The sequence below is a fragment of the Ruditapes philippinarum genome, unplaced genomic scaffold, assembly GCF_026571515.1.
Source record: "Ruditapes philippinarum isolate M1 unplaced genomic scaffold, ASM2657151v2 ctg4092_1_1_1_1, whole genome shotgun sequence".
NCBI classification, from domain to species: domain Eukaryota; kingdom Metazoa; phylum Mollusca; class Bivalvia; order Venerida; family Veneridae; genus Ruditapes; species Ruditapes philippinarum.
This window is the reverse complement of record NW_026855099.1, coordinates 1-18,397: the sequence shown is the minus strand read 5'-3', so window position 1 is coordinate 18,397 and position 18,397 is coordinate 1. Positions and strand designations below refer to the sequence as shown.

Genomic DNA, 18,397 nt, shown 5'->3' with positions numbered 1-18,397 from the left:
GCCCCTAGGAGGTATTTTAAGGTCCTTTGTGCCTCCCTAACATTCCTTAGCGGTCCTGCAACTCATCGAAGACATAAATTCTATCACCAAAATTATATTTTTTCTTAAAATAATACATTTTTTTATCTATTAACTTACTACAATATAATAGAAAAATGCCCTAGGAAGTAATTTAAGGTCTTTTGTGCCTCGCTAGTAGTCTTTTGTGTACCTGAGCAGTCCTTAGCCGTCTGGCAACTCATTGAAAAAACATAAATTCTATCACCAAAATTTTATTTTTTATTAAAATAACACATTTTTTGTCACTAAACATACTACCATAAAAATTATATTATAAGAATGTTCTAGGAGGTATTTTAAGGTCCTTTGTGCCTCCCTAGGAAATATTTTAAGGTCTTTTGTGCCTCCCTAGCAGTCCTTTGCGCACCTGAGCAGTCCTTAGCGGTCCTGCAACTCATGGAAAGCATAAATTCTATCACAAAAATTATATTTTTCCTTACAATAATACATTTTTGTCTATTCACTTACTACCATATATTATAAGAATGTTCTAGGAGGGATTTTAAGGTCCTTTGTGCCTCCCTAGCAGTTGTTAGTGCACCTGAGCAGTCCTTAGCGGTCTGGCAACTCTTCAAAAACATAAATTTTATCACTAAAATGATATTTTTTCTTAAAATAATACATTTTTTGTCACTAAACATACTACCTTGTATTATAAGAATGCCCTAGGAGGTATTTTAAGGTCCTTTGTGCCTCCCTAGCAGTCTTTTGTGTATCTGAGCAGTCCTTAGCGGTCCTTAGCAGTGTTTAGTAGGACCTACTAAACACTGCTAAGGACAGCTAAGGACTGCTAAGGAGCCACAAAGGACTACTAGGGAGGCACAAAGGACCTTAAAATACCTCCTAGGGCATTCTTATAATACATGGTAGAATGTTTAGTGAAAAAAAAATTATAATTTTAAGAAAAAATATTATTTTGGTGCAAATTTTATGAGTTGCCGGACCGCTAAGGACTGCTCAGATGTACAAAAGACTGCTAGGGAGGCACAAAGGACCTTAAAATACCTCCTAGGGCTTTCTTATAGTAATTCTAAGTTAATATTTAGAAAGATCTTCTGATCAGTTATATCTCTTAAAATCAGCATTAAAATTTAGTAATGAAATTTTTTTTCACCTTTCTATTGTTTTTATTTTCAGATTCGAATTTAGACTCAGGGTAAGTTAGTTTCTTAATAACAGAATATAAATTTATGTTAATTAGATTCAATGATATAAAGTTTCAAGATATCAAAAGTATTTTTTTTCCAAAAATGTCTACAGGCTCATTAATAATAATTAATTATAATAATAATACTTAGATCTACATGTTTATAGCTCAAGAACTGAAAATATGTTGTCATGAAAATAGGTTGGGTTTTTTAATTGCTAATTTTAATGTGCTAGAAAAAACAACAGAATTTTGAATGGCCATTCACCATTGATAAAACTCCTTTGGGAAAAAAAATTCTAGCACTTCTGATCAAAGTTAGTAAAAAAATACCACCATGTCAAATCATTTTACTCACTGAATTGATTATTAATTTTGCATGAAATTATAAATTTTCTGATGTGTATTATTTTCTATACACCTTCTAATAATATGATGGAATAAGTGATATATTGGTTCTTTCAGGGACAACAACATCCAGGTGTTTGTAAGAATAAGACCTCCGTGTCAAGATGAGCCTGGTAATGCGAGAGTTGTTGATGCGGACCCAAATAATGCCCAGGTCATACTTAGACAGCAACCAAAGAGCAAGGTGTTTGCCTTTGACTATGTGGCAGATGTGGACTCAAGACAGGTCTGTGTTAATTTGTTTTTATACATCATTTCTTTAAAAAACTTAGTGATTAATTATTTTTTGTCACCAGTATAGAGCCAAGCCTGCTGTAATTTGTAATGTTCAGGTCTTTCTTCGTAAATATCCATTATACCATGATCTATAGTTCTCAGGGCTTTTTATGCCCCCACAATGTGGGAGCATATAGCGTTGCACTTGTCCGTCCGTCCGTCCGTCCGGACTGACAGTCCGTCCGTACGTCCCGAAATCTTGTGAACGCAACTCCTCTTAAACCGGATGGCAGATTTTGCTTAAACTTACAGGGATGAACAACCTTAATGTGTAGATGGTAGTAAAGGAAGGAATTTTCGCTGTGACCAAATTTAACAGAATTATGGCCCTTTGTTGATTTTTTCACTAGATACTATGTAGAAATTTTGTGAACGCAACTCCTCTTAAACCGGATGGCAGATTTTGCTCAAACTTTCAGGGATGAATAACCTTAATGTGTAGATGGTAGTAAAGGAAGGAATTTTTGCTTCGACCAAATTTAACAGAATTATGGCCCTTTGTTGATTTTTTCACTATATACTATGTAGAAATTTTGTGAACGCAACTCCTCTTAAACCAGATGGCAGATTTTGCTTAAACTTCCAGGGATGAACAACCTTAATGTGTAGATGGTAGCTAAGGAAGGAATTTTTGCTGCGACCAAATTAAAAGAATTATGGCCCTTTGTTGATTTTTTCACTATATACTATGTAGAAATTTTGTGAATGCAACTCCTCTTAAACCGGATGGCAGATTTTGCTTAAACTTCCAGGGATGAACAACCTTAATGTGTAGATGGCAGTACAGGAAGGAATTTTAGCTGCAACCAAATTTAACAGAATTATGGCCCTTTGTTGATTTTTTCACTAGATACTATGTAGAAATTTTGTGAACGCAACTCCTTAAACCGGATGGCAGATTTTGCTTAAACTTTCAGGGATTAACAACCTTAATGTGTAGATGGTAGTAAAGGAAGGAATTTTTGCTTTGACCAAATTTAACAGAATTATGGCCCTTTGTTGATTTTTATGCCCCCACAATGTGGGAGCATATAGCGTTGCACTTGTCCGTCCGTCCGTCAGTCCGTCTGTACGTCCCGATATCTTGTGAACGCAACTCCTCTTAAACCGCATGGCAGATTTTGCTTAAACTTACAGGGATGAACAACCTTAATGTGTAGATGGTAGTAAAGGAAGGAATTTTCGCTGCGACCAAATTTAACAGAATTATGGCCCTTTGTTGATTTTTTCACTAGATACTATGTAGAAATTTTGTGAACGCAACTCCTCTAAAACCGCATGGCAGATTTTGCTTAAACTTACAGGGATGAACAACCTTAATGTGTAGATGGTAGTAAAGGAAGGAATTTTTGCTGCGACCAAATTTAACAGAATTATGGCCCTTTGTTGATTTTTTCACTATATACTATACATGTAGAAATTTTGTGAACGCAACTCCTCTTAAACCGCATGGCAGATTTTGCTTAAACTTACAGGGATGAACAACCTTCATGTGTAGATGGTAGTAAAGGAAGGAATTTTTGCTGCGACCAAATTTTACAGAATTATGGCCCTTTGTTGATTTTTTAACTATATACTATGTAGAAATTTTGTGAACGCAACTCCTCTTAAACCGCATGGTAGATTTTGTTTAAACTTACAGGGATGAACAACCTTAAGGTGAAGATGGGAGTAAAGGAAGGAATTTTCGCTGCGACCAAATTTTATAGAATTATGGCCCTTTGTTGATTTTTTCACTATATACTATGTAGAAATTTTGTGAATGCAACTCCTCTTAAACAGGATGGCAGATTTTGCTTAAACTTCCAAGGATGAACAACCTTTATGTGTAGATGGTAGTAAAGGAAGGAATTTTTGCTGCAACAAAAATTTAACAGAATTATGGCCCTTTGTTGATTTTATCATTATATACTATGTAGAAATTTTGTGAACGCAACTCCTCTTAAACTGGATGGCAGATTTTGCTTAAACTTCCAGGGATTAACAACCTTAATGTGTAGATGGTAGTAAAGGTAGGAATTTTTGCTGCGACCAAATTTAACAGAATTATGGCCCTTTGTTGATTTTTAGTTTTCAACTTGTGGCACATGTAGTCCAAAAAATATTTGACCTAGAGTCATAAGATTGACAGAACAGTGGCGTGTGGGGGCATCCGTGTCCTATGGACACATTTCTAGTTAGTTTTCAACTTGTGGCACATGTAGTCCAAAAAATATTTGACCTAGAGTCATAAGATTGACAGAACAGTGGCGTGTGGGGGCATCTGTGTCCTATGGACACATTTCCAGTTTCCTTCTATAGCTGGGGCCATTATAGGGCTGCTTCTCCATAGAAAAATTCTTCAAAATCATGCAGGTTCCCTCAAAAATTGAATTTACATACAGTTTTTTCTTCCCCTTTTGCTAATTTACCTAGTATTTTTTCGCCCAAATTAAAAGTAGGGCTGCTCCCCCAACCTGTGAAAAAAGGCCCTGGTTCTGTTTAATAAGTTTATTCTGTTATACCTCAGTCCCGACCTTAGTGACCAGATCATGACTAAAACAAACTTTAAATCTTTAAATGAGTTTTTACACATCTTTCCCCTGGCAGGCATAAAGTAATCAACAACAAGAAGGTACAAGTAGCTGAAACTATAGTACTTACTGTCTAAACAGTGAAACCTAACAATAGTTATATGTATCACCAGATGTCAATACCTCATTATTGTATCTTGATACTGTATAATGATAGAGCAATGATCACAATTCATTCATAATATTTGACCATTTCTATTATTCAGGAAACAATTTTTTCCAAACTTGGTAAGAAGGTGATAGAGAACTGCATTGCTGGATACAATGGTACCATTTTTGCCTAGTAAGTCATTTTATCTTTTGAAAGCTATTTTTTGTTATTTGAGAAAGCAACTTTTTGTTCATATTGATTCTAAATCTGAAATAGTATGTTCACATTTACATCAGTTTCAGACATTTTGTCATCTGGTGCAAAATTTGGTTTAAATTAAGGCTTTGATATAGTCAGGTTTATTTTTAGAACGCAAAAGAATTTTCATTGCAAAATGTGTACTACTGCATATGTTTTTTGCGTTCCTAAATATTCAATTAAGATTTATTGCATCATTTGGCCTCCAGCCTATACACAAGTTAATCAACATTGTGATTTACTACTGATCATGACACGTGAAGTCAATGTCAAATTTTCAGTAAATATGATAAAATGTTAATACAATGCATGGCTGTTTATACTTTTGGAATTTGTGCAGTAATTACTGTTAGATTGATAGAAATAAGTCAAAATTTTGTTTGACTGATTTGAATACCTTGACTGAATAAGGAGAGCTTTTGTAATCACCCAAAACTTTGGTTAAGTTTTTGCATGCAACTTGGTTTCTCCATAACCACTTGAGGGAATGAATTAAAACTTTACACACTTGTTTGATAGCATAATAGTAGGTCACCATCCAAGGCTTATAACTCTAATTCACATTTTGAGAGAGATACGGCCCTTTTGAACTTGATTAATTCTACATTATCCAGGCTCTCGTTTTACTATCAAGCACTGGGAATAGTTAAGTCGGCTGTCCTACTGACAGCTCTTGAATTTTTTATGCCGTAGTGAGAGTTGATTGTATTTAGCAGAACTGTTCTGAGATTAAGATAAAGTTGAGATATTTTTTGACATTTCAGTGGCCAGACAGGTTCTGGTAAAACATTTACCATGATGGGTAAGTGGAATTCTGATGTTTTATCTCTAGTACTATCTTAATACATTGTTCCTATTCTTTCTTAAGATAGGTCTGGTAAACAAATCTGATATAATAGTTAATGATAAAACGACTATAGTTTTCTGAAAGTGTTGTCCAAAATTTCCTTATGACATTACTTATACACACATTATTTCTAGTTGCATATTTCTTTGATTAATTTTATAAATTAATTTATCTAATTTCTCTTTTGGGCATCCATCATGGCCAAGTGGTTAAGGTCATTGACTTCAAACCACTTGCTTCTCACAGCTGTAGGTTTGAGCTGATCCAGCTTCTTCAAATTCTCTTAAGTTTGAAAGCTATCCAGCTATCTTAAGGAATGTTGGTGGTTCTACTCAGATGCCGGTTTATGCCTTAAATATTGCACAAAAAGGCACCTCACAAAATGTTGACATGGCCAAGTGGTTAATGCATCTTACTAAAAATCTAAGGATTGCTTTCAAGGGCAACTTGTGAGCAAGAAACTATACTCATTGCTTAGTACTGTTTGGTTCCAGAAATGGAGTTGAGAGTGCTTATAGCGTCCAACACAAACTATAATAATTTTGTATAAACTAAAACTAAAAAAATGATTTTATGACAGAGTTAAAGCATATCAATAAATTATTATATGTAAAGCAGTGGTCTTCTCCTTTAATATAGGACCATCAGAAGATGCTGAGAATTTCCAGCATGAACAACGAGGAGTGATTCCACGAAGTTTTGAATACATGTATAGTCTCATTACTAGAGAAAAAGAATTGGTAAGTAAACATACAAGTTCTTACCTCAATGCATGATTGTTCACTTTGTATGACTTGCAACAGCACATGTACTAGTTTGTGTAAGAAATAATGTACAAAGGATCATTCTCAAAAAAGTAAATCTAGAAAGGTGGAATATTTACTTAAACATGATTTTTTCAAGTATACCTTAAAGCAACGTTTTGTTTGACTGAAACAAAATCGGTCATTAATCGCACATGTAAATTATCACTTGAATCATAAATCGTTTTTACTTTTCTTAAAATCTTAGTACATTTTTCTCAAGTTTGATTTTCTTGAAATACTTCACTCATCCTTCAGATGCATGCAGCTTTAAAAGTGTTAAAACTGGTGAAAGACCAAATAAGCCATTAAAATGTTTTATTGTATAATTCTAGCATGGTGAAAATAAGCAGTTTTTATGCAAATGTTCGTTCCTGGAGATATACAATGAACAGATATACGACCTTCTAGAGCCGTCATCATCTTCCCTACAACTACGAGAGAGTCTGAAAACTGGTGTTTATGTGGAAAATCTGTCAGAAAAGGTTGTCAATAATGCCAGTGAGGCTTATGAGGTGAATAAAGTTTGTAATTAAGTTTTATTTTTTGCACATTATCTTAATATATAGTATACACTGGTATGGTAAGATGACTGTGGATTTTTGCGCACAGTCATGGAATGTGCAGTGGTGATGAAATCCTATGCCCAACTTATCCGTCTTAGGACTTCTTGCCTGCAGACAAGTAGATTTTCATTTAACGCTTGTAGAGCTTGTCTACGCACAAATGAATTTGTGAACCAGAATTAACAAAATACTCTATTTCTAATCGCTTAACAATTGAAAACATTTTTAATATTATTGAAAAGCAACATGCCTGATTGGTTGTATTGAGGCTGTTGCTCAGTTATGTTAGATATAAATGGTTCTAAGCAAATCTGAGCTGGGAGGGATCCATGGCGGAGTGGTTAAAGTTGTTGTCTTCAATCTACTTGCGCCCTTGCTGCTGTGGGTTCAAATCCTGCTAGGGACTTCGGATTCTATCATATGAGGAAGCTTTCCAGATAACTTACTGAAAATCAGTTGTTTAACTCAAGTGCTCGCCTGTGTCTAAAATAATGCACAGAAGGGATCTTAAGGATTTAAAACCCAACCAAAAGGTTGAAGGAGGGTTATATTTAAAAAATGCACCAACAATGTTTATACACCTCCATTCAATTGGTATAGTTGTTATTATAACAATTTTCGGAATACTGCACAATTAGTTTCTTATAAGAATCCTTGTAAAAATTACTTGATAAATTGTTAGGTGCTGTGTTATAAACATTACAAATCTTGTAGTTACTTTTAAAAGCACACCATGGTTCGCACGGGCCTTGAAAAGTCCTTGAATTCGGTTTCAACCTTGAAAAGTCCTTGAATTCAGGGTTGCCTTGAAAAAAACACTAAAATTGTCCTTGAATTTCAGTAAACCCCCTCGAATTTCGGTAAAATGCCTTGAAAATCCAAAAGGGTATAAAACCTGTCGCTGTAAAGGTCAGGCAAATTTTCCGCTACAAATCGGACATGTGAACGAAGGCAGCCCGATCGAGTGCGCCCATTTGGATCTGTTTTAGTAGTGTTTAGCCAGTGTTACGGTTTTGGCACGGATTTTAACAAGCACTTGTGTATATGACGTCATCGCAAATTGTGTACAAAATGTCAGCTTCCATTGCGAAGTAAAAAATGGGAAAATACACTAAGAAATGTACGTTTTAGCTCAAATGCCTTCAACAATACAGTTGGGTTAAACAAGTTACACAAGACCCACGAAAAGCACAATGTACCATGTGTATGAAAACCATCGATTTGTCGCAAATGGGAGAGAGTGCATTAACATCGCATGCGAGGGGTGCAAAGCACCTAAAAAATCTAGACATCAAGTCGTCATTGACGAAGTGTGGCCTTGCATTTCTCAGACAGGAAGGAACTATAAATGTCAAAATTGAAAATTGCAGTAGATCTGATTCAAATAATAACATTGTGCCATCCCAATCCACAACGGAAACTGTGCATGACATGACAATACCACCCCACCCACTTCTAGTAATCATTGATTTGTGACTGAATCAAACATTCTAAGAAAGGGCTTCAAAGAAAAGAAACTGGAAGTTGAGGAAATTGGAAGAGAAATCCAAAAAAGAAGGGAAAATTAGATAGAGTTGTGTGAATTTACTCAATCACCTATATGTTACAGTTTTGGTGTTCATATATTCTACTGACTGTGCTGATTTTCTAAATATAGTCACTGTTTTGCAATTCTAGTCATTTGAACCTTAAATTGAAACACACATGTTTTATTTACATGTTTTATATCACAGATATGGTTGTAAAAGTATAATTTTAAATAAGATCAATTGCAATAAAAATGTATATCACAGATATGGTTGTAAAAGTATAATTTTAAATAAGATCAATCGGGAAAAAAATGCCTTGAAAATGACTATTTTACCTTGAAAAGTCCTTGAAAAGTCCTTGAATTTTGATTTGAGAATTTGGTATGAACCATGCACACATCTCTTTCATTATTTAAGGTATTAAGTTCAAGTTGGATGAACAGGAAAGTTGCATCAACCTCCATGAACAGAGAATCTTCTAGAAGTCATGCAGTGTTTACACTTCAAATAGAGTCCAAGGTATTGTATTGGTGTCACTTGAATATTTTAAGGATAAATTTATACTCTATAAGACTAATAAATAATAATTACTAGTGCCAGTTCTTGACACATTTTACAAATCGTGGGCATGAAATTTCACCAGTATTTTATTCTTTTATTATTACATGCATAAGCAAGCTTCAGAACACTCATTTCTTTATGTATGTATTATAATTAGATATCAATCTATCTTAAATTGAGTCAAACCCCTACTGGGGAACTAGACTTTGCATGTCACTAGTAAAACGAATAAAAACGGGTATAAAAGCAGGAAAAAAGTTTTAAACAGATTAAAACAGGGCAGGTGTGTCTAGGACAAGACATGTTCATTCTGGCTAATAGCCTTACTGGACATGCGACCAGACATGGTGACAAGGTCTGGGGGATAAAGCATTCCAGTGGAAAATTGACGTAGGGAAATATGTATGATACTATCTTATTACTGTAAATCATTTGACAGTATCAAATTTTAAACAATATATTGTTATAGTCTATTGAGTATTCTGGTAAAGATGTACGTACATAGTGTCAGGATGGTTACAATATAGCAAAATATATTCACTTGCACTACAGATGATCTTATAATTTACAGATGTGTAAAGGTGGCATGGACAAGGTTATCACATCATCACTTAACTTGGTTGATTTAGCTGGCAGTGAGAGACAAAAAGATACTCTTGCTACAGGACTTAGATTAAAGGTATATATTACATCAACTTTTGTCTCTGTGATGTTTGTATGAATATTTGCTTTATTCTGGTGATGATATTGTAATTAGATACTTTACACAGGGTGTTCATGCAGATTTCTTAAAGTCATTGACTTCATATCATTTGCATGCGTGGCTGTGCTTTCGTTTCTCCAACCAACCTTTTTAAAATTTTAATCCTGCAAAGAGGTTCTATGATTGATTATCTGGAACAAGCTAAATAATGGAATGTTGGTTATTTTACTTGTAGTCTGGCTTGTTCCTGAATTTATTGAAAGGAAAAATACGCAAGGGTATTTTTCACCATCAGAAACAATAAATTCACCAAAAAAATAGGTGATTTTTTTCCCCAAAACCAAAAATATATGTCGATTTTAGAATTGTGTGATAATTATATTCCAGGAAGCTGGCTCCATTAACAAGAGTTTGTCTAATCTTGGTAAAGTTATTATGTGTCTTGTCAATGTATCCAGAGATGGCAAGAAAAGATTTATACCATATCGTGACTCGAAATTAACCTTCCTGCTCAGGGTAAGCATATAATTCTTTTCATATAGCTTGTTTCTAGGGGCATCTGTAACCGAGTGGTTAAGAGAGTTTATGTCCAACCATTTGCTTCTCACAGCTGTGTGTTCTAGAGGTGCGCGGTTTAACCGGTATACCGGTAAACCACGATCCGAGACACCTGCGGTACGTACCGCGGAACAGACTTGGAAAACCGGTACTTTTAGCTCTAATTTAAATCAATTACAGATCCGTAAAATGTACTAAATTAAAAAACTTTTTCTGTTGTATATGTTAATGTTTCTTTGAGTTAACCTTTATGCAAACAACTTTCGCCGACTATTATCATTCTTCGATAGTTCTTAGCGAAAATTGAATGCTTTATTGATTACCGCATGTAAGCCAGAATTATCGACTGGCATGATCTCAGTTGAAGAAGCAAGAATTGTCGACTTACATTTACTTGTCCAAATATCGCTTATTTGATACGAAAACTAATCGTAAAGATCGATAATTCATATGGGCATTCCGTGCATAAAATTAGGGTGTTACTATTTTAAGTATTTATATAAATAGCGACCAATCAGGCAAGGGGTTTTCCTTATGTCACGCACTTACTGCATGGGCATGGCAATTAACTAATTATAGAATGGCATAGAAACTGGATTAAAAGTAATGTTCGTTCAACTAATGAATATCAATTAAGAAGTAACATGGTCAGCAGTGTTTTCTATGTGATAATTTTAATTTGCTTTTGGGGTACATGTTTGTTTTGGTTTTTGACACAGATTAATTAAATACTTAGCCCTTGCAATAAAAAAATTACAATAGCAGCTGGGACTCTGTTATAAAATTAACCGACAAATAAATATTTGTCATCAGCTAACGTGCATTTGACCTATTATTTTATTGATCAATGAGCAATAAAAACATTTAATTTTCCACTTTAACTATGCAATTTAAATAACAGTTGTTAAATGTTGAAAGAGACCAATAGGCCTATGTAATTAAAAAAAACAACAAGAACTGATCCATGACCCAATTAATTTATGATTGTCAACATGCGAAAGTACCTGATTGAAAAAAGTTAAATGATGCTTTGGTTAATCTGTATTTTATAGATCTGCTTAAATTTAATATTTGAAATTCTATACCAGCCTACCTTGATACTTATTTTAGGGATAAAATTTAACATATAGCATACAATGAAATACCGTGGTATACCGTGGTTTATACCGTGGTTTTTAGGAAAAAACCGTGGTATACCGTGGTATTTTCTTTCTGGCGGTACCCAACTCTAGTGTGTTCAATTCCCACCAGGGACTTTGGATTCTTTCATGTAAGGAAGCTTTCCATTAAGCTAACAGAAAGTCATTGGTTCTGCTTAGGTGCCTGTTTGTGCCTGAAATAATGCACAGAGAGGTACTTATTGTGTGTCAGGTTGACTTGTAGCCCAACCAAACGAAAAAACAAAAAGCAAAAAAGTAAATAAATAAATAGAAATACTACTTCTGTTTGTTCTGATGAAATCCTTGCCAATGATAATTCAGTTGAACTTCGTTCGCTCGAACTCGGAGGGTCTGTGAAAATTTGTTCGAGAGATCGGTAGTTCGAGCCAACCGAGGTTGAACTATTATTACATAGAACACATATCTAAAGGTTTTCCAGCTTACATAGGTCACATGATAAATACGTCAATATAAATGTTGTTAGGACATCTGTTTGTCAAATAATTAAACAATTAATTAATTAAATATAAAAAATAACATTTTACAGCAGCATATAGCATATATTTGTAGTCATTTACTAAAAAAAACATGTACAAGTATCATTCTATAAATAGATTACACTGACAATTCACGATACATGAACCATGGTTGTAATTAAAGCCGTCTGGGTAAACGTCATTTATTTATTGACTTTTGCGCATTTCAGGAGTTGTTTTCTTTTTATCGTTACTAAAGACGGCAAATATATAATTTTATCGTAACAAACAAATCGGTTACAACACCTTTTATTTTGTATCAATTAACCTTAATTGCCTTTGTCCATTCACGAGGTGTTAAAAACATGTGTCACCGACTGTCAATTATTTAGAACATGTTTAGAACTTTTGTTGTCTGTTTGTGTTCGACCGAAAAGGTGTGATTTACACTATATTTCTGCCGAAGGGACCAGAGATCATGTTCGAGAGTTTGAGCGATGGGTGTTCGAGCGATCCGAGGTAGAACAATATATATTATATAGGAATTTTGCCGGGACTGGGCGATGAGTTCGAGCGAAGGGCGGTATTCGAGGGATCCGAGTTCGAGCGAACGAAGTTTAACTGTACCATTGTCTTCTTTTATTATCTTTTCCCTTGGATTATGTTGGAGCTGTTTGGTAACTGCCTTTTATAGATTTTTTTTTTTGCAATGGAAATGGTTAATAGATATTGTTATTTATTTCTTTCAGGATTCACTGGGAGGTAACTCGAAGACAAGTCTGATTGCCTGTGTACATTCAGGATATAAGTAAGTTGCTGTTTTAATTTTCTAGTATAAAAGTATGCTCAAAAGTGATTGTTTTTAGCACGGCTATCAGAAGAATGGGGAGTCTGAGCTATTGTACTCACCTCAAGGCTATTGCACAAACACTGGTCAGTTTTCGAGTACAAGTTGGTATCTCCAAAACTACAGAAGGGAATGGGTTGAAGCTTCACACATTTGATCTCTGTGATGTAACATGATCAGAGTAAAGTAATAAAGATTCAAGTAATGATTTACATTTTTTTTTGGTGATTATTGACTGATTCACCATATTTCTACTGAGTTACTAACACAGTAAGGCTATTTTTGCAGATTTTGACCTCCTTTTGGTAATTTACATGGATTGCAAGTGCTGTTTGCAATGTGTAAATTACTTTTTTTGGTTCACTTCACAATGTTTTACTATTAAATCATTTTCAAAATTTTGATGAACATATGCATGAACCTGGAGGTGTGTTGCTTTAACTTATAAATATAGCATTCATTTTCTTGCTGGTATATTTCAGGTGTTATGGAGAGACACTTTCTACATTGCTGTTTGCTAAAAATGCCAAGATGATCAAGAACAAAGTTAGTATAATCTTTCCTTTTTAATTGATTCTGGAATATTTTTAGACAAATACAGGTTCTTGTTATTTACTATACGGATCAATAAGGTGGTAGACAACTGTCAAATTGCATTCTATCTTTTAATTTGATTCTGAAGCATTTTGAGAATATATAGTTTCTTGTAATTTATTATATTGATCAATAAGTTTGTAGACAACTGTCATAATGCATTCTATCTTTTATTTTGATTCTGAAGCATTTTGAGAAAATATAGTTTCTTGCAATTTATTGTATTGATCAATAACTTTATAGACAACTGTCATGATGCATTAAATATATATATGTAGAAGTGTTATAGTTAAAAAAGAAATCAACAAAAAGTTTGATCATTTATACATCATTTTCTAAAATTTCACTTAAATATATATTCTACAGTTTTGCAATACAAAATGTGGAATGAATTTTGCAGCTTAAAGTTAGTAGTAAAAATCAAGCTGAAAGTAAAAATTATACAATCGCTAGTGGGTTGAATTAATACATTAAGTGAAATGTTGTATAAATTCTATCAAAGAGCATGCTTTGTGGCTTTACTTTATCCATATTAGAATTAGATCTATTGGTTTGTTGTTTTTTTTTTTAAAAAGGGTCTTTTAGCAATGTCTATTCTAGGACGCGCGATTGCGGGATTCACGCTAGTATTTAACAGATCACGCACAATTCAAAATCATGTGCGTGAAAATCGCGCATCTATAAAAAAAGTTAATAAAACCGTAAAACTTCCATCCCGCATTATATTTGGTTGTTTTGTTTATATTTACACCAAAAACCGAAGGGAGGTAACTGTAAGCTAATTATAATAATTTAGTACCGTATGGTACTGGTTACGTGAGTTGACGGAAATTAACGGAATGTTCCGTATCAACCGGAACAAGTGTGCTAGGTCTGACAGTTGGGCGCCATTTTAGTGAAGTAAATAATCAAGAAAAATGAGGCAATTCCTAGCTTGGCTACGATCTTGACGTGAAAGATAGTTCGATTATTTGTATTGCCAATCCCTTTATAATCAATCGTGGCGGTTCTATGATAATTTGTTTTCGTTTAAAAATTAAGGGGGTACAACTTCTGCTGCCTTAAATAAATATTATCGTTTTAAATATTTCATCAGTTGAACGCCTCAGTGTAAACTTAATGCAGACGATTAAACATTGGCAGTTTATATTGGCACCCTTTGATTTTGAAAATCGCCCTCTTTTTAGCTCACCTGTCACAAAGTGACAGGGTGAGCTTTTGTGATCGCTTTTCGTCCGGCGTCAGTCCGTCCGTCGTCCGTGGTCCGTCCATCCGTAAACTTTTACTTTAAATGACATCTCCTCATAAACCACTAAGCCAATTTCATCCAAACTTCACAGGAATGTTCCTTTGGTGGTCACCTTTAAAAATTGTTCAAAGAATTTAATTCCATGCAGAACTCTGGTTGCCATGGCAACCGAAAGAAAAAACTTCAAATATCTTCTTTTAAAAAACCCTAAGAGCTAGAGCTTAGATATTTGGCATGGAACATCTTCTAGTGAGTGTCTACCAAGTTTGTTAAAAAAAAATCCCTGGGGTCAAAATTGGCCCCGCCCCAGGGGGTCATTGATTTTCCCTAAATGCATATAGTAAAAACTTAAAAATTCTTCTTTTAAAGAACCCAAAGAGCTAGAGCTAAGATATTCAGCATGAAACATCTTCTAATGAGTGTGTACCAAGTTTGTTCAAATAAAAGCCCTGGGGTCAAAATTGGCCCCGCTCCAGGGGGTCATTGATTTTCCCTATATGCATATAGTAAAAACTTAAAAATTCTTCTTTTAAAGAACCCAAAGAGCTAGAGCTAAGATATTCAGCATGAAACATCTTTCAATGAGTGTGTACCAAGTTTGTTCAAATAAAAGCCCTGGGGTCAAAATTGGCCCCGCCCCAGGGGGTCATTGCATTTTCCCTATATGCCATATAGTAAAAAACTTACAAAATCTTCTTTGAAAGAACTCAAAGAGCTAGAGCTAAGATATTCAGCAGGAAACATCTTCTAATGTGTGTCTACTTAGTTTGTTCAAATAAAAGCCCTGGGTCAAAAATTTGCCCCGCCCAGGGGTCATTGATTTTCCTTATATGTGTATAGCAAAAACTTAAATAATCTTCTTTGAAAAAACCCAAATAGCTAGAGTTTAGATATTAAGCATGAAACATCTTCTAGTGAGTGTCTACAAAGTTTGTTCAAATAATAGTCCTGTGGTCAAAATTGGCCCCGCCCCGGGGGGGTCTTGATTTTACCTATATATGCATATAGTAAAAACTTAAAAAGTCTTCTTTGAAAAAACCCAAATAGCTAGAGTTAGATATTAAGCTTGAAACATCTTCTAATAAGTGTCTACAAAGTTTGTTCAAATAAAAGCCCGGGGTCAAAACTGGCCCCGCCCCAGGGGTGTCACTGTTTTTAACTATATGTGTGTAGTAAAAACTTACAAAATCTTCTTTTAAAAAACCCAATGAAACTAGAGCTTAGATGTTTAGCATGAAATATCTTCTTATGGATGACTACCAAGTTTGTTCAAATAAAAGCCCTTGGGTGAAAATTGGCCCTGCCCGGGGGGGGGGGGACAGGGGGATGAGATCATTGTTTTTCATTACATGTGTGTAGTAAAAGCTTAACATTGTGAAACATCTTCTAATGAGTGTCTTCCAAGTTTGTTCAAATAAAAGCCCTGGGGTTTAAACTGGCCCTGCTCCTGGGGCCTATATACAGGTGAGCGACCTCAGGGCCATCATGGCCCTCTTGTTTGAAATAGAGGGGGGAAAATCACCCCTATTTTTCAATTCCTAGAATAGACACTGCTTTCAGTCCCTTTAATGTAGTTTGCGTTGTGTTTTATCTTCCAGGCCGTGCTGAATGAGAATTCGCATGGAAACCTTCTGAAATTACAGACGTTGGTCAAAGAGTTGACTGCTGAGTTAGATTTATATAAAAGAGGCGTTCAACGTCCAATCTCTACAGGTAAACATTGTAGTTGTATAACATAAGTGTAGTTTTCTACTGTTCTGTGAGCAAGTTTTTGATATTTTCTGAATAAAATTGATTTAAGATGTAAATTGTCAAACAATGTATGAGGAATACTATTGAGTCTGTTATTGTTGTGCCAAAACACCTCAGTGTAATCAGTATGTAATCCTCTTGTACATTAATTGTCTTATGTCAGGTTTGTGCTTTACTTAGAAATAAAATAGTGTGAAATTAGTTCATGTTATCATGGACCAATGAATAAATTATCACCAAAGTTGTTATTTATTATGGTGTCAAAGTTTGGTAAAATAATTGTGACTGACCTGTTGTAGCACTCTGCAGTGTTTTGTTATAGGGATGATTTTGGGCTGAATTTCAGTCCCATTCCTCTTCTTAAAAAGTTTAAATTTTCTCCTATTCCTGAAAAAGTCCCCCTCAACAAAAAAACATTTCTTTTTTAGATTAGTGGACCAAAGAGAAATATTTGTATTTTGAAATGTCTTGTATGAATATATTTAACAAAAGTTAGGACTGTTTTGTCTGTTTCTCAATTTTGACTAGTTTTCACTCTGTGGAGCAATATTTCCCTCTGCCTTGCCACCATTCTGGTAAATATGAAAAATGCACTGCTCTAATGAGTGATATAGGACTATTATGGCACTCTTGTTTTGTAGTTATGATAATTGGTGACTAATTATACTAATTCTAATATTTATACAGCTGAAGTGGAGGTTGAAATGCCAGTACTAAAAGAAATGTTTTTGCAGGCAATGAGACTACGTCAGGTCACAGAAACAGAAAAACAGGTAATAAAGGAAATATATGATATATATTGTCTTATTTAAATATATCTAAACAATAAATTAAAAGATTTAGAGAGGGAATACCAATCACAATATCAGGTCAGTTTATAAATTTAATATAACTACGGATTTTGGGTATTATATGCCTTGGTTATTTAATATATCTATCAAAATTATGTGAGAAAGAACTTCTTAATAAGTTAATACCAGTTATAAAGACTGTTAAAGGGACTCCATTGAGTTTTTTTTTTACATGATGAGAATGAAAATATTTGACTGGAAATATTTTTCCAGATTTGTATACTTTAATGAAGTTCTGGACCAATAACTTGTGTGCAAATTTTTCAGATCATTCCCTTCCAGAATAATAATTTTTATTGGGCAAAATTGCTTAAAATGAATAGTGTTGCAAGGCTTTTCCCTCAAATCTGGCTAAGAATCGCACAAAAAATTGCTATACAATTTAATTCTGAACATATTTCTTGATTATCCTGTGCAATTTTTTTCATTTTCAGTGTTTCACTTGATTTATGTAAGAATTTCAAATTTTATGGTTTTAGGTTTTTTGACCTCGGTTGAGTTCCTAAGAGAAATTTTGTCTACTTATTTAAAAAAAAAATCCACCAATGAATGTTTTTACTAAACACAGTGGTTTGTTTTCAAACCAGTATAATATACATGAGTGGTTAACGCATCAGACTAGTAATTTAAGGATTGCTGACTGTGTGGGTTCAAACCCCGTCAGAGGCAAGCTGTTGTTTCCTTGAGCAAGAAACTTTACATTCATTGCTTAGTACTGGTTGGTTCCAGGAACGGTTTCAAGAGTGTTTCAATAAGCTTATAGCTTTCCATACAATCAAACTAAAATCAATATGTATAAACTAATATACATGTAGTCAAAATGGAAACCTTTAAATGTTCATCTATTGATAGGATCTTCATATGGAAATAGAAAAGTTACGCGAACTATGTGACAAGAAGGATAAAGCGATACAAACTAACAAAATGATCATAAAGTTCAGGGACAACAATATCAAAAGATTGAATGAGAAGATAAAAGGTCAGGAGGCCAGTTCTCAAGAGGTATTGCAATTTTACCGTCTTACTTGAACATGTATACATAATTTAAATCAGTACAAGTGTAGCTTATCATTTACTTGTAGCAATGC

The 18,397-nt window shown here is 34.3% G+C and overlaps 1 protein-coding gene across 1 annotated transcript in view; it reads left to right on the top strand.

Moving 5' to 3' along the window:
• Window positions 1-18,273, top strand: part of LOC132742105 (kinesin-like protein KIF15) — a gene marked incomplete at its 3' end in the record, with an annotated part of 29,403 nt that extends 11,130 nt beyond the window's left edge. The window contains 14 exon segments of the mRNA XM_060730425.1: window positions 1,198-1,216; window positions 1,673-1,841; window positions 4,671-4,747; window positions 5,578-5,615; window positions 6,300-6,400; window positions 6,799-6,978; window positions 8,976-9,077; window positions 9,691-9,798; window positions 10,210-10,338; window positions 12,766-12,824; window positions 13,346-13,409; window positions 16,305-16,419; window positions 17,146-17,231; window positions 18,162-18,273. Coding sequence (XP_060586408.1) covers window positions 1,198-1,216; window positions 1,673-1,841; window positions 4,671-4,747; window positions 5,578-5,615; window positions 6,300-6,400; window positions 6,799-6,978; window positions 8,976-9,077; window positions 9,691-9,798; window positions 10,210-10,338; window positions 12,766-12,824; window positions 13,346-13,409; window positions 16,305-16,419; window positions 17,146-17,231; window positions 18,162-18,273 — 1,359 coding nt within the window.
• Between the last annotated feature and the right edge of the window lie 124 nt (window positions 18,274-18,397).